The sequence below is a fragment of the Ursus americanus genome, chromosome 15, assembly GCF_024610735.1.
Source record: "Ursus americanus isolate L20-20 chromosome 15, mUrsAme1.1.p, whole genome shotgun sequence".
NCBI lineage: Eukaryota > Metazoa > Chordata > Mammalia > Carnivora > Ursidae > Ursus > Ursus americanus.
Window position 1 is genome coordinate 37,611,721 of NC_142141.1, and position 22,374 is coordinate 37,634,094.

The 22,374-nt window shown below is 37.4% G+C and overlaps 1 protein-coding gene and 1 long non-coding RNA gene across 6 annotated transcripts in view; one reads left to right on the forward strand and one right to left on the reverse strand.

Annotated features, from left to right (window-relative positions):
• Positions 1–22,374, forward strand: part of LMBRD2 (LMBR1 domain containing 2) — a 46,290-nt gene that overhangs the window by 10,879 nt on the left and 13,037 nt on the right. For all 5 annotated transcript variants that reach the window (XM_045787242.2, XM_045787245.2, XM_045787243.2 and 2 more), the window contains exons 2-13: positions 159–395; positions 655–752; positions 2,272–2,367; positions 5,173–5,340; positions 6,790–7,000; positions 11,208–11,282; positions 12,467–12,580; positions 12,946–13,129; positions 16,348–16,529; positions 17,066–17,199; positions 18,527–18,632; positions 19,528–19,625. In XM_045787242.2, the coding sequence (XP_045643198.1) occupies positions 222–395; positions 655–752; positions 2,272–2,367; positions 5,173–5,340; positions 6,790–7,000; positions 11,208–11,282; positions 12,467–12,580; positions 12,946–13,129; positions 16,348–16,529; positions 17,066–17,199; positions 18,527–18,632; positions 19,528–19,625 (1,640 nt within the window). In that variant the 5' untranslated portion in view covers positions 159–221. The remainder of the gene's footprint in view (positions 1–158; positions 396–654; positions 753–2,271; positions 2,368–5,172; positions 5,341–6,789; positions 7,001–11,207; positions 11,283–12,466; positions 12,581–12,945; positions 13,130–16,347; positions 16,530–17,065; positions 17,200–18,526; positions 18,633–19,527; positions 19,626–22,374) is intronic.
• The window catches only part of LOC123785482 (uncharacterized), a 42,993-nt gene continuing 41,620 nt past the window's right edge, over positions 21,002–22,374 (reverse strand). Inside the window, exon 4 of the long non-coding RNA XR_015726879.1 lies at positions 21,002–22,231. This is a non-coding gene — a long non-coding RNA (uncharacterized LOC123785482). The remainder of the gene's footprint in view (positions 22,232–22,374) is intronic.

Sequence of the window (22,374 nt, forward strand, 5' to 3'; positions counted from 1 at the left end):
TATTTGAGAATAGGAATTATCCTTTTCCTTTTATTATAGTTCAATGTAAAGCCTGACAATTTTCTGAAGAATGTATTAATACGTTAATAAAGGAGTATTTAGGAAATTTCCAAGTGTTTATTTCCTTTGTTAATGCTTCTTTTTTTTTTCTTTCCCAGTTTACAGATATGACCCAGACCTGTACATGAGTGACTTTGGTTAGTCAAAGTGAACATTCAATAATGAGCGGTGCAGCTTTGGGACTCGAGATTGTTTTTGTCTTTTTTCTGGCATTATTCCTACTTCATCGATATGGAGATTTCAAGAAACAGCATAGACTTGTAATTGTCGGAACACTGCTAGCTTGGTATCTCTGCTTTCTTATCGTCTTCATACTGCCTCTGGATGTTAGTACGGTAAGAGGTGAAACTGAGTTTTGCAATTCAGAAGGCAATGGTAATCATACAGCGTGTTTGCGATATGTTAGTTCTTAAGACAGCTAAATTATATAAGGTTATACTGAATATTTTGTATTTGAATCTTTCTATAGGAATTTGATCATTAAAAAGCATTGCCAGGAAGGTAATTGGTGGATAGGTTGATACCCTCCAGTATCCCTTAAGTACCTGGTAACCTTTTGGTTTTCATTTTTAAACCATGTGTTCATTGATTTAGACTATATACAACCGGTGCAAGCATGCTGCTGCAAACTCCAGCCCTCCTGAGAATAGCAACATCACAGGATTGTACGCCACTGCTACCCCGGTTCCCAGGTATTTGCTTCCTGTTTGTTTGTTTGTTTGTTTGTTTTTAAAAATAGGGTAGATGAGAAAAATTGCTTTAAAATTGTCAGCTTTTACCATTTGGATTTTATAAAAGTTGATTCTCATTCTCTAATTATCCTCCCCATCCCACTTCTATCCTTTGCTAGTAGACTTTTAATTACTTTGTATTCTATCTAAATTTAAATCTTAAATAAATTCTAAATGTTTGTTGGTACACAAGGCCTTTTAATAGACACTAAGGAGAAACTTGGAGAAGACCTGATATTTTTAGCCCTGGTTCTGTCTCTTACTAAGAATGTGACTTCCAATGGCTATTTTTCTTCTCAGCCTCTCTCTGGTCTAAAAAATGGGGCATTCATTTTCTCTTTTGCCTGACTCACAAGGTTGTATAAAGGGTAAGGAGATTATTCTGTGTGTAGGGTGTTCCTTTCATATTGTGCATCCTTTGAAATCATTATAGTTGTTTAATTTTTATTTTTACTCCTTTAAAGATTTTATTTTTAAGTAATCTCTATGCCCAACATGGGAGTCGAACTCACAACCCGAAGATGAAGAGTTGCACACTGTACCGACTGAGCCAGCCAGGCGCCCTGAAATCATTTATAGTTTTAAACTGAGAATAAATAAAGTTCGAATTATCGAAAGGTTATGTTAAATTCATATCAAATTTCCAAGTAAAAAACTCTAATAAATGTTGACAGTAGCTTTTACCAATGCTTTAAGTAGTGTCTGAATGCTTCCTTATGCAGCTTTTATTATTGTTTTTAATCTAACCTGAATAAGGGTAAATTTGAAATGTAGATGTTACTGCCCTTTGAAGCATTTTAAAAATTGGATATAGATCAGCAGCAGTTGTGAATTGCTAGAAGCTCCTGGACTAGATGATGTCCTTACAGTCTAGGAAGACTATTAATGAAAGAATCTATGATACACATACCTTCAGAAAATTCAAACAATTATATACAAACGCTGGCATCTCTCTCCATGGGAGCTATGCTATGGTGACTGATTTTTAGGGCTCCAGTTTCAGGAGTTAATCACCTAATGTCTTTCACCTCCCTTTTCCCCCTCTCCCTGGAAAATAAGCAAACCCACAAATGGGTTTTTTTTTTCTGTATTTTATTTTATTTTTATTTTTTTTTATAGGGGGTTGTATTTTAAAGGCAGCCAAATCAGAGGTTTAGTTTCATGACTCATTCACTTTTAAAGACTCACATTATCGGTCTGTTAGGTGAATATTATGCCCTCTTTTTACTCAAGAATTAAAAATACACTGAAAGTTGAAAATTTAAATGGCATTCCTCTTCTAGAACAAACTGTTTTGTTTCCTTTCTGTGTGTTTTTTGCATTTGATAGTCAGCTTTGAATTATAAGTTTTCTATGAAATTATAGAAGTTAGAGTCAGTAATTTAATATCTGAATGCAAATGAACTTTGCCATGCACAAATTAATTGTATAATTTAAGTAGTTGTCATTTATTAATTGGCTATAAATTGTTATTAAACAGCCAACATCCATGTTTCAAGCCATGGAGTTACATTCCTGATGGAATCATGCCAATTTTCTGGAGGGTAGTATATTGGACATCACAGTTTTTAACATGGTAAGTGGCAGTGAAGGATAAAACAATTTTTTTTTAAATTTTGGCTAAAGTGAAAAAAAAAAGATTATGCTTTCTTCATGAACCTTCATGTTTTAGAATTTATTCAAGTGTTACTTGTTTTTTTCTTAAATCTGTATATTCTGTTTTCTGCTCATTCCGTTCTCTCCCATCTTAAAAGAAATGAAAAGAAAAAGAACAGAAACAAATGAGAAACAGAAAACAGAAACAAAAATTTTTTCCTGTCACCATTCCCCTCCAGTTACTACCTTCTCTCTTGACCTTCCTCAGTTCAGTCTTCTTCCAGTCCCAGTTTTACATGAAACTGCTCTTGCTAAGGTCACCATTGTCTCCTGATTTTCTTTCTCTCTGCTTAGCTCAACCTGCTGAACTTCCTTCACGGGTTCTATTTCTGTGGCCATTTCCTAAATGTTGGTGTTTCCCAGGGTCCCGTCTTTGGTCATCTTGTACCTGGTCCTCCCTATATAGCTGGAATTGTAGCTGTAATAACGATGTATTCCACATGTTTCTGCCCACTATAGCTTTGTCTGTCTGTCTGTCTGTTTGTTTGTTTAAGAGAGGGGGTGGTGGGAGAAGCAGAGGCAGAGGGAGAGAACCTTAAGAAGGCTCCATTCCCAGCGTGGAATGGAGCTCGTTCTCATGACTCTGAGATCATGACTTGAGCCAAAGTCAAGAGTCAGAGGCTTAACCAACTAAGCCACCCAGGCACCTTGAAGCTTTGTTGGTTTTTTCTCCTGTGCTCCAAACACGTTATTCACTACGTACTGAGCATTTTAGGAACTCTGCAGGGGACTAAGCTCTAAAACTGAAGCTAGTGAACATCGCAAGAGAAAAATCACACAGCAGAGTAGAGTAGCCCCTCTGTAAATTCACGTTCATTGAATTTGCCTGGGCTCTCAGAATTGCCACACTTTCCTCCCTTGTGTCTCTAGTCTGCTTGCTCTTCATTCTCCACAGCAAGACTTCACACCTCAAACCTCTACTGTTCTCTTTGTGGCTCTTTCTCTCTCTTTTACGTCCTAGAATCAGTCACCTTCTACCCTTGCAGAGGACTTTACTTTCTACTTCACAGTGAAAATAGAAGTCATCAGATGGCTGCTCTTTCAGCTTCTCAGCAGCACACCTATCAACCCATCCTTTTCCCTCCCTCTCAAAGAATGAGCCACTCTCAGTGACTTCGGAGTGAAGTCCCTCTTCCTGAAATACAGATCTATCTCCTTCAGCTCTTGTTACCTATACTTGCAGCTTCCAGTTTCAACAAAGCACAAACAATTCTCTCATCCTTTTAAAAAAAGAAAGAAAAAACCCAAAACATCTCTCAAATGCCACCCTTTCCAACTTCCTGGCTTCTAACCTCATTGATCTACTCATCACAGCCTCACTTTCGGAGGGAGACTTTTTAATTGAAGTATAAATGGTACAGAAAGTGACAAATTGTGCTTAGTTTGACTTTTTTCAAAGTGAATACACCTGGATAACCAGCACTCAGATGATATTACAGAACCTTAACAATGTTTATGCTATGTCTAGAAGCTTCCCACATACCCCTCTCCCAGTCATATCCTCCCGAAGGTAGCCATGATTCTGACATCCATTCCTATAGATTTGTTTTGCCATTTTTGAACTTTGTAAACATGAGTTATTGGTATGTATTTTTCTGCATCTCTTTTTTGGCTCACAAATTTGGAAGATTCATCTATGTTGTATTGTGTATATCAGTATTCTTTTCTTATTCATTTCTGGAAAAATCTTCCATGATATGAATATGCCACTGTTTATCATACCCAGCCAAACTTCCCAAATGAATCATCTACATGTATTGTCTTCATTTACTCAGCTCTTGCCTCAACCCACTGAACCCTGTTTTCTAGCCCCACTTCTCCACTCACACACAAGTCTTCATTGACTTGACTTCTTGGCAGCATTTGATTATTGTTTTCTCTCTCCACTTTGAAACACTTCCTTCTCCTGTTTTCTCCTCCATATGCTCCTTGGTTTTCTCCCATCCCTCTCTGCTGTTCTGTCTCTGTCTCCTTCACTGGCTCCTCCTCCTCCTGTTTCTCTCCGTCTCCTTTAAAAGATAATCTTTCTCAGAGCTCAGGCTCAGCTCTTTCCTTCTTCTACGTAGTCACCCTTCTAAATCTCATCTACCGGTGTCACGTCAGTACCACTGATGTGGTGAGGACTCCTGAATCTATCTGTGTTTCTACCCCTCTCTCCTGAATTCTGGAGCTGGATAGCCAACTACTTCCTGTGTAGCTCCTTTGAGATGTGTCATAAGTACTTCAAATCAGTGTATTCACAGTCTTCTCCCCTCCTGCTTCTTACCACTTCATCACCCCTTACCCTCTCCCACATAGTCCCAGTTTTGTTCCCTTTCAGTCCGTTCTTCCTGCTGAAGCCTTATCAGTCTTTAGAAGACTTATATTTGATCATGTCTCCTGTAAAGAAAAAGGTTTCTCGTTGTCTGAATGCAGTCCAAAGTCTTCATAAAATCTTTAAAGACTTTTTTTTTTAGATTCATCATGAGTCCCTCACACTGTTTACTCTCTGCTGGTCATTGTGGCCTCCTTTGCTCCCAGAAATGTGCTTTGCTCTCTCCAAAATTTAATATTACAAAAATACTCAGTCATGTATTAGAGTTCATTCAGTATTAATAATTACTCAAAATCATATTTATTTGTGGAAAGAACTACACATTAAAATTGAGATTCACCTAATTTGGTATTTTGAGATTAAACAGACATATCAGTTGTTTCTTTAACCATATTTTTTCCAACCATCTAGGATTCTGTTACCCTTTATGCAGTCATATGCAAGATCAGGAGGGTTTTCCATCACTGGAAAGATCAAAACTGCACTGATTGAGAATGCAATCTATTATGGCACCTATTTGCTGATTTTTGGAGCATTTTTAATTTATGTAGCTGTAAACCCACATTTGCACTTAGAATGGTAAGAAAAGTTTTCTTAACATTGTTTCTGTGTGTATTTGCATTTTTTAAAATTTATTTTTATCTCACATATGCAGATAAACAGACATTTCTTTGAGAAACATATCAAGTTATATGTTTTCTAGATTCCCCAAAAAGAAATCTAAATAATCCCTATTAGTAAGAAGAAAACATGGAATAATATATTTAAATATAGTTATTAGATGAAGGACTAATGCTTTGTCTAATAGCTCCATGTTAGGAGTATTAACCTTTATGATTTTTTTTAAGTTTTTATTTAAGTTCCAGTTAGTTAACATACAGTGTACTGTTAGTTTCAGGTGTACAATTTTGTATATGACAAAATAACTAGTTTTCTTTTTCATTGGAACTTGTGAATATTTTTTTAAAGACATATTTATTTATTTTAGAGAGAGAGTGTGCAGGTGCACACACACAATTGAGAGGGAGGTGGGCCGAGGGAGAGGGAAAGACGGAAGCTAACTCCACGGCGAGCTGGAGCTCCATGTGGGGCTCGATCTCACAACCCTGAGATCATGACCTGAGCAGAAACTGAGAGTCGGACGTTAACCGCCTTAGCCACTCAGGCGACCCAGAACTTGTGAATATTTTTTCTTTTGTTCTGACTATGGCTTGAGGGTGTATTTCTCTCTGATGTTACATTCTGACATTATAATAAAATTGAAACCTGTATTATACTTGTGACCTACATAATATATGTGAAGAGATGGGTCTCAGAAATTTAGAAATATAGCAGTAAAGATAATGCTCACTGTTGCATTCCTGGGATTTGTGTAAGTGTGCCTCAATGTAAGTTAAAAATTTTTTAGGCTTTAAAATTTTTTCAGGCTTCTCTTGGTTAATACTGAGTAAGCCCCTAATGAAAAAATATTTTTTCTTTGGACAAAATACATATATTTTTTGCCAGGAATTATCCTAGATTCTAATTTTATTTTATTTATTTATTTTAAATAATTTTTTATTATGTTATGTTATGTTAGGCACCATACAGTACATCCTTAGTTTTTGATGTTGTTCCATGTTTCACTACTTGCGTATAACACCCAGTGCACCATGCAATACGTGCCCTCCTTACTACCCATCACTGGCCTACCCACCCCCCCTCCCCTCTGAAGCCCTCAGTTTGTTTCCCAGAGTCCATAGTCTCTCATGGTTCATTCCCCTCTAAAATTAACTATAATAGAAGCAGTGTTTCCTGTGTTAAAGTCTATTTCTGCAGTCACGCTCTAACTTCCTCTTAAAACACGCAGATTATCTGCTGTTCCTAAAAGAGTAGCTGAGGCTTGGAAGATAGAAGTTTTCTCATATAAAATCCTAGCCATCCTTTAGAGCCGTTTTCTGAAAAACCATTTAATACTAGTTTTATTTTACATTTCTGCTGGAAAAATTTATCTATCACAGCTATCTGCTTGTGTTTCCTCTTTCTCAGGAACCAGCTTCAGACAATTGGGATAGCTGCTGCAAACACGTGGGGCCTGTTCCTTCTCGTGTTGTTGCTGGGGTATGGTTTGGTAGAAATTCCTCGGTCATACTGGAATGGAGCAAAAAGAGGTTATCTGCTTATGAAAACGTATTTTAAGGCAGCCAAACTGATGACAGAGAAAGCGGATGCAGAAGAGACTTTAGAAGATGTCATGGAGGTAAGCAAGTTTAAACCTTACAGTCAGTCATGGTTGGTTTGTTGCTGCTGTCGTTAGCACATTGATGGGCTGTACCCTGAACGTTTGGTGACGTGCAGTCCTTCAGAATGTCCCGTCCATTAGCGTGACTTCTTATTGGCAGTTCAGTTTCATGAGATGTCCCCTGCACCTTCCAACCACCAAAGATTCAGCGTGAATATGTTCAACAGTGCAGGGTTATGCTTGTCATCTTGGGATAACTTTGAATAGCTCCCCTCTTTTACTCTTAAAAAGTCTCCCAGATTAGATGATTAATTAATGGTTATGCTGACATGCCTTCCCTGGTCCTTTAGACTCTTAGACATTCAGCACCCATTTTTTAAGTGAATGAGTAAATGAACAAAAGAGTATATGTTATGACTGAAAAATCTGTTGTTGGCTTTTTTGCATTCATTCCCTACAAAATGTAAGAATGGTAGCAGAAGACGCTGATTCAAGATGTAGGAGTGAATCTACAAATAGTATTCTTTTACATTTCCTCAGGCATCTGATGGCTGTTATTATGTTTTTCAGAAGAAATAATTTATGTTTGATAATTTTTATATTTATATCTGATATGTTTATATTTGAAAATTTGAATTTTTTGAAAAAATATGAAAATTTATGTTTGGTAATAAAATAATTTTATTTTATTTTACTTTTTAAATTTATTCACGAGAGACAGAGAGAGGGAGAGAGGCAGAAGCAGAGGGAGAAGCAGGTTCCCTGCGGGTCTTTGTCCCAGGACCCTGGGATCATGACCTGAGCCGAAGGCAAACACTTAACTAATTGAGTCACCCAGGTGCCTGAAAATAATTTTAAAAAGATAATTTAAATTTGATAGTGTCCCTCTTAAAAGTCGGTACTAAATTCAGTTGTTTCAGATTTGTGGAATGTGGGTTACACCAGTTACTCAATATTCCTTCAAGAAATATAAATCCACCTAATTATGGCAAGACCTGGTTTTGGCTGGGAGGAGTCATCAGTGACTGAAGAAAGATGGATTTTGTTGTTGTTGTTTGTTAAGTAAGACCCTCTACTGAGTAATAGGATGTGGAAAATTAGGACCAGCATTGGTGCTTTCTTTGTTATTTTAACACAGGTATAAGGTTTTTAGATAAGAGAAAATTTTCTGTGTTAATTAGAAGCCACTCTCTTTATTGAATATATTTGGCATATTACATTGTATAAAGTGCACAAAGTGTTAATTTGATACATTTATATATTGTGAGAAACCCCTCTTTCTGTAATGAATGATTTGAAAATAGCAGCAGGTCCACGTAGATAGCAGAACTCCTGCCCTTCCTCCCCCCATCAAACAACGTGGTTTGTCAGGTATGAATTTCTTTGCCTATATATTTCAAGGGAATTTGGGATCTTTTATGTTTTTCTGAATATCTAAACATTTGTAAACTTGAGAAAATGTTTTCATCACTTAATAAATACTTGTCTTCTTGACGTGTTAAGTGTATGCAGAACTGGCCATTAGGATACTAACTGTCTGGAGTGGAAAATTAGACAGTATGTGGCCAATGTGCTGTGAATGATACGAAGGCAATGCTGTAGTGTAGAGAAGTTTCACTTCTGAATAGTGATCAGAGGAGGAAGTAAAATATGATCTGGGTCTTGAAGGATGGGTAGAATTTTCATAGCTGACAGCATCCTGGTCAGGTATCAGGTTTTAAAATCAAATTAATTGAGCATAAGGTTGATGTGGGAAAGCTAAAAGCTTGTAAGGTTTGAGAGAGAGATTATAGCCGAAAGAGCAGGGCCATGATGTCAGACTGAAAAGTCCAGACTATCTTTTGAAAGCAGTGAGGAAGAGACCTCATCTGATATGTGGTTCTGGATGATCTCTCTGATGCGTGTGCAAAATAAGGCATGGAACAAGAATATGAATAGTTTGAGAAAAAACGTTCCAGATACACTGGTTTTGATTACCTCTTTTACCATCACAAAGTTCAACCACCTTTTTTTGGTGATTATTAACTATATTTTTCAGCTATCCATAAAAATCTCCCAAATGCAGTTTTGTAAAAACCAGGTTAGCGTTTTATATGTTTTTCTCTGAAGCGAGTATATACATCTGTGTCTGTTACTTTTCTTTGAAGCATTAATAAACTTCAAAGCTGTGTCACACCATTCAAAAGGTATTTGCTCGAGGCCTAAGAGATCACCTGTACCTTTTGTCATTTTTTGAGGTGGAGAATTTGGGGGGAGGGCGAAACAACTACTTATTTCCACTGAAAATCGCCTATTAGCCTGACTTCAAAGATGTCTGCCCTGCCTAGTGATTAGGCATAGTAATGTCAGTGCTTGAAGTTATGCTATTTTATGTGGAGATAATACGCAATATTTCAAATACTTTTCACACTTTATAAAAGTTATGAATTTTCCAAGGAACCTTAAATTTATAACAGATACAGTAAATATCAATAGTTACCTGTTTCAGTACTTATTTTTGTGTAATATGGCTCAAGAATTTAAAGGAAAAATACAGTATTTTTATGTATAATAAATAACCAGACTGTACGGTTCATATTCAAAGTTGTGCTAACAAGTCAACAAGACTTGAGGTAATTTAGTAATAGAAAACTGTAATGCAGTGTTGATGCGAGCGTCTTTTAAAAACCCGGGTCTTATCCTGTCACTCCCATATTTAGGCCTCACTCACTGACCTCAGATAAACTGTCACTAAGGCCATCTAGAGGGCTTGGCTTTTCTTCGGCTGGTCAAGTGCTGCTCAGGCGCGCACTCTCCTTTTTCCCCGTGGTCACACTGTACTTCTTTCAGTTCCTTGAAACTCCTTGTGCACTTCTGCATAGAGGCCTTCGGACAGGCTGCCCCGCTGTTTGGGATATTCTTGCCCCCTCTTTTGGTTGGCTGACGTTACCCCTCCTCATGCTTTTTATCTCAGCTTAAGTCATCAGTTTATCAGAAGGCCTCCCACGCTAGATTACACAGCACTTTCCATAGCATTTCTTTTTGAATAATGTACATTGTCCTCATTAAGCTAAGCTCCTGACAGGAGCAATGTCTACTGGTACAGATTATTCATAAGGTCTATGTATTTTAAATTTTGATGGGTATTGCTAATTTACCTTTCAGAGAGGTTATATAATTTTGCCAGAAAACTGTTCTTATTTTTAAAATTTGTAATTTTTTTAGTGAGCTTGACTATCTTTCCAGACATTTATTGACCAATAGTATTTCTTATGTGTCTTCCCAATTTTTGCTTGATTTATAAGCACTCTCCGTATATTAAAGGAAGTGATTATTTTGTCATATAAGTTTTTTTTTTCCATAATTTTGTCTATATGCCAGATGGTTTCCCTGCCTCCAGTTTTGTATCCCTTAGGGCCATTCTCTCCTCTATAATCAGAATGTTCTTTTTAATACCCTGGTCAGTTCTCTTGCCTCCCAGCCCTTGAACATGCCATTTCTTTTGCCTAGAACAGTGGTTCCAACTTTTAAAAGATTTCATTAGTATTATAGAATATCGTTCTTCTTTGGGAACTACTGGTTCTAAAGATTCCCCTCCCTGACCCTTTTATACCTTTCATAATCACTAAAATTGCTTATTACCTCACCACCAGCCCTCAATCTTTAAAGGCCTGTAACATCATGTCTTCCTACCACTCCCTCCAGCATAGGTTGTGTGACTTTACACCTAGCACAGTGCTGGCATCTAGTGTGCTCTTAATAAACAAATGTGGAACGAATCAGTGGCTGTGACTGCTATAGAGGACTTACTCATTGGAAAGGAGCGGGTGCTTTGTGACGTTTGTTGCCTGTTGCTTCCTCTGGTTTCTTCACTGTATTTTAGCTAATGAGATAATTGAGCTTCTTGGGCCAGGGGGAGGAGCACAGCATCACAGTTTGTCTGATCCTTCGTGACCTTTTTATAATGCTTACTCATCTTTGTGTACCAAGTAAGCAAATAATAAGGGAGTAAATCTTAGAAAGTAGTAAAAAACCCGAGGGTGGAGGTATTGCTATTCTAGAACTATGTATTTTTAACTTATGTTCTTAAGAACTTTTATTCAGGGAATGGAGCTTAATGTATATGCTGAGTAGTTTGGGTTGAAATTAAACTTGTGAGAACATATATAGTATCTAGAACAGTCTCATTTGAAACGTATGATGTATAGAAACGGAAATACTTTTATTCCTCTTACTGTTTTTATAGGAGGTTCGTAAAGTGAATGAAAGCATCAAGTATAACCACCCATTGAGAAAATGTGTTGATACAATACTTAAAAAGGTAATTAATCATATTCTCCTCATCTTTTTTCTTTTGACATATACATTTATAGAATAGAATATTATAATAAAAGTGTGAGAACAGCCTATGACTGAGTTCTTCCCATCTCCTTTCCATTTTCGTGGAAATGTTAACCATAAACCAGTAGTAATCTGCACATAGAATTTGTCCAGTTATTATTACAAGTTTGACATTTAATTACTGGCAGTATTTTTCATTGAAATGTGGATATAGGGGTTATGTTAAATAATGTATAACAATCGCTATGACGCAGCGATGGAGATGGACCTTCACAGTATCGAAGTGTCACTGAATGTGGTCACTACAGGCATATCTCCTTAATAAACTAGGGCCTCAGTAATCTCTTTTCACTCACTTCTTACATGTCAGTTTACGATAAATGAAGTACATCATAAAACGAATGACCCTATGAGATATTTAACACAGATATTTAACGAGAAGCCATGCAGTTAAGGTTTTGCTGCACTGGGATTGAATTAGGGGTATTCATATACTTCCAAAATATGAGCTGCTCAGTCGTTGTCTTTGCAACCACAGAACCGCTGAACTATTTCTTTCCCTCTATTTTAAATCTGTTATACTGATTATTAGCTAGTGTTCCCTCCAGCTAAGATGATGGTCATGAGAATCAGTTCTCTAATCATTTCTCTTGCATTGCTACCTTTTGAGACCTAGTCAGGGAGGTTAAGTAACTTGCCCAAGTTCAGGTAAGTAATGAATAACTAATAGGGCAGATGACTCCAAATCATGTATGTGCTTGTTTTTCTGTACCATGCCTTTTAAAAATTCAACATCTTGGATTTGTTGTGATTTTTCTACACTTTTAGCTAGGAAAATAATTGACAGTTTCATCAGATGCCTGTATAGCCTAATCCTCTCAAATACTAGTCGCTTCATGTAGGTTAGCTCCCTTACCCTACCACAGCCAGTATATCTGATCCTAAAGGTTAATATTTATAGGGGTAAGAAGATACTCAATACATCTAAAACATTTTGAAGAAAAGGTCAGCAACTAAAAATCCAGCTGTTTAGAGATGCCAATAAAGGAAGAAGATGTTTTTGAGAAAATTAGATATGCCCAAGAATGGAAGCTTTTGTAATAAAAATAAAATTTTAATTTTTTTGCAAATGAGATTAAAAAAAAATCTGCTTGTCCCTTTTAGTGCCCTACAGAGTATCAGGAAAAAATGGGTAGGAACATGGATGATTATGAAGATTTTGATGAAAAGCATAATACCTACCCAAGTGAAAAGAGTCTGGTAAAACTACATAAGCAGGTAACTTTATTAATAATAGCTTTTTTACTTACTGTTGATTTTAGTTAGATTTATAATTACTGCCCACAAAAAGGGAATTTGGAGTGAATGTGTATTTGAAACTTTCTTTGATCCTGTGCATTATTCTTTGAAGTATTTTAACTGCGTGTCTCTCAACAGGGGTACTCTTGGTATTTGGGGAGGGAGAATTATTCACAGAGCCGAATTGTTGCATATAGCATAGAATATTAACATCCTTAGCCCAACCCAGCAGATGCCACTAACACTTCCCCATCATGTGATAACCAAAACATGCTATCTAGCAGGAATATGAAACACTGTTGGATCAGAACACTGACAGATCTACCTTCCGTTCTCTTTTTTAGGTGATTTATTCAGTTCAGAGGCACCGTCGAACTCAAGTACAGTGGCGGATTCTTCTGGAGCAAGCGTTTTATCTAGAAGATGTAGCAAAAAATGAAACTAGTGCTACTCGTCAGTTTGTTCACACCTTTCAGTCACCAGAGCCAGAAAATAAATTTATCCAGTATTTTTATAATCCTACAGTTGGTATGTAATTTGACATAAATTTCAAAATTTAATGTTAATTTTTCTAAAGGAAAAAAGTTTATATTTTCACCAGTGCAGAGTTGAATTGTATTTGTAAAATTTGACGTATACCATGTGGTGATATTACGTATCTGATAAACTTCCCCCTCCAAAACTATTTTACTGGTCATGTAACAGATAATCTATCAGTTTCCACTGTTACTTCACAGTTAATCAAAATCCTATGCAAAAACATATGCAATACATCAGGCATATTATGTATTCATAACATATACTTAAAAGAATTAGAATTTTAAGCAACTTTACATCACAAGCTTGGGTCCTTTCTTTAGTCTTGACATACTACTAAAATATTCCCCTAAGAAGTCCTCTTTGATTATTTACATCTATTAGTCTATTTACAAGACCTACACTAAGTTTTCATTAATTATTTCATTCTCTTTAATGATTATTTATGACACTCTCTTCAAACGTTATCAGATTTAGTATGAAGAACTTAATGAAAACATGCCAAAGTGTCATAGTAGTAAAACTTCCATTTACCTTATTTATCTAAATAAATAATTATGTTCACTTGCTTTTCTTTCTCATGTTTGGTCTGGAGTATGAAGACATATGGCCATGACGTATCTCGGAAAACTTCTTCAGCGAAGATCTTTTCTAATTAAATAAAAGAAATACTTGTTTTCATTCATTTAGCAAACATTTGAGAATGTCTGTGCTGCGTATTGTTGGGTGCTTGGTATATATCAATAAATGTAAAGACAAGTGCCTCTCTGTGGAATGAGGAAAATAGGCAATGTACATGTAAAGGTGTTCAGAAGGTGCTGAGTAGGTAGTTGGCTGTAGAAATGGGAGTTAAGGGGAGAAGTCTGGTCTACAAGTATAAATCAGGGCATCATCAGTGTATCAGTGAGCCTTGGGTCAGAATAAAACGAAGAAGTGATTGGGTTAGAGGAGACAAAGTCCGAGGACCAAGCCTGGGGCGCTCCAGAAGGTAGACTTCAGCTTGATGAGGAGGAACCAGGAAAAGGCTAAATGGGGAGTGGCCAGTGAAGTAGGAAGAAGAGCAGGAAGGTGAGGTGTTTTGAGGAAAGGAATATGTAAAGTACCTTTCCAGATGTTGTAGATGGGTCTACTGTCCTGCACATGAAGCCTTGGCCCTTCAATTTCAGAGAAGTGAGGTGGAGGTGGAGGGGCTAAGAAAGCCCAGTTGGAAATTAAAAAGCAATTAGATTCATTGTTTGCATAGAAAGCACTGGGTGTCATATGCAAACAATGAATCATGGAACACTACATCAAAAACTAATGATGTACTGTATGGTGACTAATATAATAAAAAAAATTTTTAAATAAAAAGCAATTAGAAACAGGGAGAATAGAAAACTCTCCAAATGTTTTCCTTATAAAAGGGAGTAGAGAAAAGAAGTAGTAGCTGAAGGAGGATGGCAGGGTCAAGATCAATCACAGCATGTAATTTGGAAATGATATCTTAGAGGAAATGTCATAAGAGAGTGGCTGGGAAGATGTTCATGAGGAGAGCGATGAAATGGGAAATAGTGAACAGTGCCGAGAATGCCCTTAGATTAGGAAGTAAGGCACCAATGTACCTGAACAGGTAAGAAGAGGTAGTGGTGGGAACTTGGGGAGGCTCCCTTCTGCCAACTTCTCAGTGAAATGCTGAGAGTAAGTGTAAGGGAAGAAATTTTGGAGATTTGAAGAAAGAAGAAAAGGTACAAAATAGTTGCTAAGGAGAGAAGGCACGGGAGAAGATTGGTGAATTGTCGTAGGCTAGCCAGGCAGTGCTCAGGGCCCACCTGCAGGTGGGGATTGAAAATTTAGAATGAGACCAGTCAGCGAAGATGTGTCTCACTTTACAGTGTGCAGCTCCACGGGCACAGGCTCAGAGCAGCCAGAGAGCTGGATTTAGGCAGGGTGTGGTTTCACTTAGCAAGGGCAGAGAAGCAAGAGAGGGCAAAGAAATTGGGATGTTGGAGAGTAATTATCCTCAAAGACTACAGAATCAGAGCTGGTAAAGCAGTAGGATCGCAGGGTGTTAAGTGGCCATACAAATGGTAGAATGAATGGCTCATTGGCTCAGGTAAGGTCAGTCAGCGGAATTGGAATATTAGGTGAAAATATTGCTTGGAAACAGGGACACTATAATGAGATTGAAAGGAAGGCCGGAGTCATTAGCATTAAGAGGTTTAGGGAGGACGGTGGGAATGAGTTGTGAAGGTGGGGTGGAGGATAAGATCACAGGAGGAAAGGAGGGCAAGGAAGTGAGAGACCCCAGGGTTCTGAAAAAAGGATCACCAGTGTGGACCTTGAACTCCCCAGGACTGGTGCTGAGAAAGATTCAGAGTGTGAGCCAAGAACTCAACACCTCAGTGACTGAACTGAAAATACAGCCTTCTCAATTGGAAGAGCTTTTTTTTTTTTAACTTTTATTTTTTACCTAAAGTCAGACTTAGCTGAAAGTTGCCAGAATAATACAAAGAATTCTTGTATATCCTTCATCCAGATTTTCTACATGTAAACGGTTTACCATATTCATTTGCTTTCTCTTTCTTTCTGTATACGTGTTTTTCCTTAATCTTTTCAGAGTTGAATCTGCACATGACTTTTGGTTCCTAAATGTTTCAGTGCATATTTTCTAAAAATAAAGACATTATTCTATGTAACCAAGTACAATGCCCAAATCAGGAAATGAACTTTGATACAGAACTGTTACCTATAGACCTTAATCACATTTTGCAAATTGTCCCAAAATATTCTTCGTTAAAAATCCCAAATCGTGCATTGCATTTAGGTGTCATGACCCCTTCTTTTCCTTTCATCTGAACCAGTTTCTCAATCTCTCTTTCTGTTTTGTGACGTTGTTTTCGGAGACTCTAGGCCTGTTTTTTATGGGGTGTCCCCGAATTTGAGTTTGATATTTCCTCATGTTGGATGCAGGTGTAGCATTTTTGGTGGGAATACTGCGGCAGTGACACCGCGGTCCTCTCCGTGCTCCACAGCAGAAGGCACGCCATGTCAGGTTGTCCTGTTACTGGTGATTATTTGGTGAGGAGCAGCTCTGTCCGGTTCCTGCACTGTGAAAGTAACTATTTTCCTCTTTGCAGCTATGTATCTTGTGTGGTGATATTGTGAAACAATGTAAATACCCTGTTACTCCTTTATGGTTTTCCTAATCATTGTTTTCTTTTATCTTCCAGAATGGTACTGGGAATGTCTCTTGCGACCATGGTTTTATAGGATACTTGCCGTGGTTTTGTCCGTCTTCTCTGTGATTGTTGTGTGGTCAGAATGCACATTCTTTAGTACTACACCTGTCTTATCCCTCTTTGCAGTCTTCATACAGCTGGCTGAAAAAACATACAATTACATTTATATCGAGGTCAGTTGATTTTCTGTCATAAACGTGTGTCAGTTCACAGTACAGTTGTCAACTGCTGTATTTTTTCTGGATATATTCTAGTAATGAGGAAAGCAGTGACGTTCCCCACAGTGTTCTTATTCAGACTTTCCAAAGCAGCTTCATCCATTTACCCAGACTATAAGAACTTAAGAAGTGTGTTTGAGGAGATATGACAAGGTGCAAAATAGTGCAAAATTCTTTTATGAGAATACTTTGATCCTGTTTACGCCAGTGAGTCTTCACACTTTAGAGTCTTCTGTGGAGAATTGCCGAGGGAGTGGGAGAGCAAGCTCACTTCAGGAGGTAGATTTGAAAGTCACGGACAGGTTGTTAAACTGGTTGAGACGTAGATTTTTTTTTCATAAATCCATTTTCTTAGATGGTTAAGAAAAACTGTTACTGTGTTTAAATTTTAGAATGTCAATAAATGTTAGCCAGAAATAAAAGATAATGCTTGTGAACGTATATGAAGTGCTCAGGTCGTTCGTCTTAAACCGGTTTTGCTTGTTTTTCAGATTGCTTGCTTCCTTTCCATCTTCTTTCTAAGCATCTGTGTTTATTCTACTGTGTTCAGGATTCGTGTATTTAACTATTACTACTTGGCTTCACATCACCAGACTGATGCTTACAGCCTTCTTTTCAGTGGCATGTAAGTAGGATGGTGTTTAGAAACACGGGACTGACTCCACCGCTTGCATTCTATGGATCTCTCATTTATTTCTTGTCGTTTATGGGTGTCCTACTAACACCTGTATTTATGTGAACTCATTGATTAGCTTTAAGTGTTAGTTAGATGTTTGATTGCTAGCTTAATCCTGCTTGAAGTTTAAGGTGACATATAGGTTTACTAGGTTAAGGAGAAAAAGAAAGCCTGGATTTACAAATCAGAGATTCAATAAATAGATTAGTAACTACTGGGACCTTTTGAGAGTTTAGAGGCTAAGTCAGATCTAGAGGGTTCTGAGATTCCATGGCATCAAACTGCATCATGAAGGGCTTAAGAAAACAAACAAGAATAATCCTTGCTGAGAGATTTAGCAAGAGTTTAGAGCGACAGCTTTAGCTTGGGCTATTATTTGTCCCTGTTGTTAAATCAGTCATATTGGATATTATAAAGGGTGGATGTAGGGAAGTTCACACAGGAATCCATATCTGAAGCATCTTTAAGACTTTTTTCTTTTACCATTTTTCCTCCAAATAATTGTAGAGTCATAGCAAGTTGTAAGTGTAGTACAAAGCGTCCTATTAACCCTTACCCAGCTTCTCTGAATGGAGACATTTTATATAGCTGTTGTACAATATCAAAGCCAGGAATTTTACACTGATATGTTACTGTTAATTAGATTATAGATCTTATTTAGCTCTCACCGTTTTTATCCTTCATTTGTGTGTGTGTGCGTGTGTGTGTAATGTAACGACCACCACAATCAAGATACAGAATTGTTTGATCGCACAAAATAACTCCTCATATTGCCTGTTTGTATTCACACTCTCCCCCCATTCTCCAAGTCTAGTTCTGTGAGGTTCTCTTTTGAGCCGGACAGAACTGAGCTCTAGCAGCTCTTTGTACCTGAACTCGTCAGAGTGACGCACTTCGCTACAACTTCGGGTCTCTTATGCAGCGAGTACAGTCCCTCTTGAGGGTATTGCTGTCCTTGCCATACTGAGGCCGATTACACAGATGGCAGACTTGGAAAAAGTGCATGCACAGGCGCTCTGCAGATTCTTAGGCTAAAGCAGGGGCACACCCCAAAGCAGGCAGCCTGAGGCTGGAGTTCTGCCGTGTAGCTGTTGACGTTTTAGGGAGATGCAGTTAATAGGATTTTCAGAATGTCTCTCAAGTAAAGACAGTTCTCATTAAGAATTCAAGATAAATATAATATAAACAGATGAAAATCCTAGTTATATTTCAATATAATAAAATGCATTTTGCTACCATATTTTTTACATATTCTGTTTATAAATGCTCATTACAGGTTATTTTGCCGTTTGACTCCTCCTTTGTGTCTTAATTTCCTGGGTTTGACTCACATGGATTCATCCATCTCTCACCAGAATACACAGCCAACTGCTTATACATCTGTAAGTATGGTCAGAACACAGTTTTTTTAGGGGCGCCTGGGTGGCACAGCGGTTAAGCGTCTGCCTTCGGCTCAGGGCGTGATCCCGGCGTTATGGGATCAAGCCCCACATCAGGCTCCTCCGCTATGAGCCTGCTTCTTCCTCTCCCACTCCCCCTGCTTGTGTTCCCTCTCTCGCTGGCTGTCTCTATCTCTGTCAAATAAATAAATAAAATCTTTAAAAAAAAAAAAAAAGAACACAGGTTTTTTAGATTCATTGTCTGTGTGAGATGTATTATCATGGAATTTCTTCTAATACCAGCAGAAAAGTTCTGTTGTATTACTAGGATCTTTTTTTTAATATCAAACTTTCTATTAAAGGTTGTATATGTAATTACTAATGACTGGATAGAAACTACTTTGCTCTCTCTTATTGTAAAGAAAGCTTTCTGGCTCACATGGGTTGTGCAGCTGCGCAGTATCAGTAGACCTCTTTAGTAGCTTTTATATTTGTAATCTTCATGCACACGATGATTTTCAGTAATATTTATAAAGTGTTCATTTTCTTTGGGTGAAAACCTTAATAAGGAAGCAAATTCAGACATAATTGACATGTAACATTGTATTAGTTTAAGGTGTACAGCAGAATGATTCGATGTATTTATGTATCTTGGAACGGTTGCCACGGTATCTTTCATTAACATCCATCACCACACACCCTTACAAGTTTTTTTTCTTGTGATGAGAGCTTAAAAATCAATCCATTTAGTGCTTTATTTCTACTTTTCGAAAAGTCCAAATTTGTTAATATGGTTAGTTATGAGTGAATTTTCTATGGTAGAAAGGGATGAAAAATGTAGAACTGTACTAATTTAACTTCCTATTCTTTTTTGTTTTGTTTTGTTTTTGCTCTTTAGATTATGGGTTCCATGAAAGTTTTATCCTTTATTGCAGATGGATTCTATATATATTATCCTATGTTGGTGGTAATTCTCTGCATTGCTACTTACTTTAGGTAAGAAATTTAACATCTTTTATTTTTCTTCTTGCTCTTGTCCAATCTGGATATCCTTTCTCCTTAAAGCTCTTTTAAATATTTACTGGTTAGGTTTTGGTTGTTGTTTGTTTTATTGTGGCTTTGGGGGAGCTGGGGGCTGTTTAAAGGATTTGCTTAAGTGATGAGGTCAGGATCTCCCTCTGAAGGTATTTTTAAGAGAAGAGAAGTACAGTCATTCTTTTACAAGTATTTAGGCTGCAAAGTGATAGGATTGATTACAGAATGTTAACTCTAAGTCCTGGCCTTCAACACTGACAGGCTGTGTAGCTTGTATAATACCCTCATGCCTGTCTTTTATCCAGTAACATAAATGAGCCTTGGGCTTTCCCCACAATCCTTGCCGGGTTTCCAGAGGCCTCAGACCTTAGCCAGCACAAAACATCAGATGAGGAGCAATTGTAACTAGGCAGTACATATAAGGCCAGAAAGGACACAGGCTACTATTTTTTATAGGATTAGAGAAAAATGATTGAATCTTGGCCAGGGTGCAACTCAGAAGGAGGTAAAGACAGATGTGCTTGGCTCAAGCACCCTGTCTTCCCTACTTGCACATGTCAGGTGCCCTCATCCTGTATTAGCTTTTTATATTTAGCTTTTATATTTGTAATCTTCATGCACACGATGAAGATGACTCTTCACTGACTGCTTAAGTGCTCCATGACACACCAAAAAGACCACTCTTAGAAACATATTTAGTTATTTTAAAAGATTTATTTATTTATTTGCGAGAGAGAGCGTGCGAGCACCTGCGAGTGGTGGAGGGGCAGAGGGAGAGGAGAGAGAGAATCCCAAGCGACTCCATGCTGATCGTGGAGCCTGAGGCAGGGCTCGATCCCACAACCTATGAGATCACAACCTGAACTGGAAACCAAGAGTCAGACATTATTTAACTGACTAAGCCACCCAGGTGCCCCTAAAAATGTATTTATTGATGTTAATCAGTTTGTTTTTCTAATGCAAATGTTTCATCCAACCACTTTTCATTTAAATCTTCCAATACCATTATATAGTTATCACAAATAATATGTGTGTACTCATTAAGAAGGTATTGCGTAAACACACAAGTATTGTTTGAAATAAATTCTCTATTGAATGTTTTAAAACATTTCTTTTTACCTTCTCCTATGTAAAATAAAAGATTGTGTCTCTGACAAATAAAAAAAATCTTAAAAAAATAAAATAAAATAAAACTGTTTATATGAACTGATAGTAAGTCTAACTTTCAAGTTTTTTTCTGTAAGGTAGAAAAGACAATAGGTTTGTGAAAATGTGTTGTCATTATGAAAATGATGTAGTAAAAAAAAAAAATGATGTAGTAAAGGAAGAGACCATACTTTGCATGTCCAAAACTTAGTTTTAATTATATGCTTATTTATTTTAAAAGTTTATAAAACTATTAATGAAACATTAAGAGCTTGTGATGTGTGACTTAGGTCTTCACATGTTAGTAGTTATGTTTGCAAGATTAGCATCTCTTGCTACCTTATTAGATTGTTATATGGATCAAGGAATAGATGGATCAGATAGTGCTTTATCAACTATAAAATCTTAAAGAATTATTATGTCTAAAAGGAAAATTATTAATCCATTAAAGGTTTTGTTTTAGAGTTAAATGGGATAAACTTTGAGTGCCAGATTGTCTTTTAGGAAAGGTAAGGCCAGATTCTTTAATTTTCAAATTATCTCTCAAAACAGATATTCTATTATAGAGACGTATGAAGCAATGCCTTAGTGACATTTTAATGGTAACTTGCTTCATAGGTCTGTTTTCTTTTATAATGCTGCCGTAATTAGTCAATTCCCATGTTTTGTTTTGTTTTGTTTTGTTTTAAGATTAATTTATTCATTTTTTGAGAGAGAGCTTGTGCGCACGTGCACGCTCACAGAGTGGAGAGGGGCAGAGAGAGAGGAGAGAGAGAATCGCAGGCAACCCCCCCCCCCAATGCTCTGAGCATGGAGCCCCATCTAGGGCTCGCTCCCACCAGCCTGTCATCATGATCTGAGCTGAAATCAAGAGTCAATTGGATGCTTAACCGACTGAGCCACCCAGGCACCCTGTTAATTCCCATGTTACTAACAACACTGCCATCCCCGGAGTTAATATTCATACTTAACTGCCTAGAGAGTATAAGGCTGTTTCCTGACACTTTAGAAAAAGCTATGACCTTCCCAGACACAAGGATCCAGTTTGGGGCTTCTCATCCTGGAATGAGAAGGATATGAAAATAGTAAGGGAATATTTAAAGTCACTGAATTAGCGTGACCATCTACCTGAAACTCCAGTTGTGCTTAATGGTAAATGGTATATTAAAGCAAGGAAATATATTGCGATTTTTTACACATCGTCAGATTTACACAGTCAGATTTTTTACACATCAGTAATGTAAAATGGAAGATCTTCACTTTCTTGTAGCTGTTTTTCTTTCCTCCCAGCACTTGCACGCCCGAATCCCCCCCTGCATGCACACACATTCATTCCCCGATTTCTCCTTCTTCCTTTCTCCCCCTCTTGCTCCATGTATGTGTTCAGGCTTATGCCATTAGGAGTACATCAGTGAAGAAGTCTGAAAACCAAGGCAATAAAAAGAGGTTGGTCTTTGTTTTGTCTTGGATTTAAACCCCAGCTCTAAAACTTATTAAATGATCATTAGCAAAGTATTTAATTTAACCCCTTGAGCTTCTGTTTCCTTATCTGTAAAGAGATTAT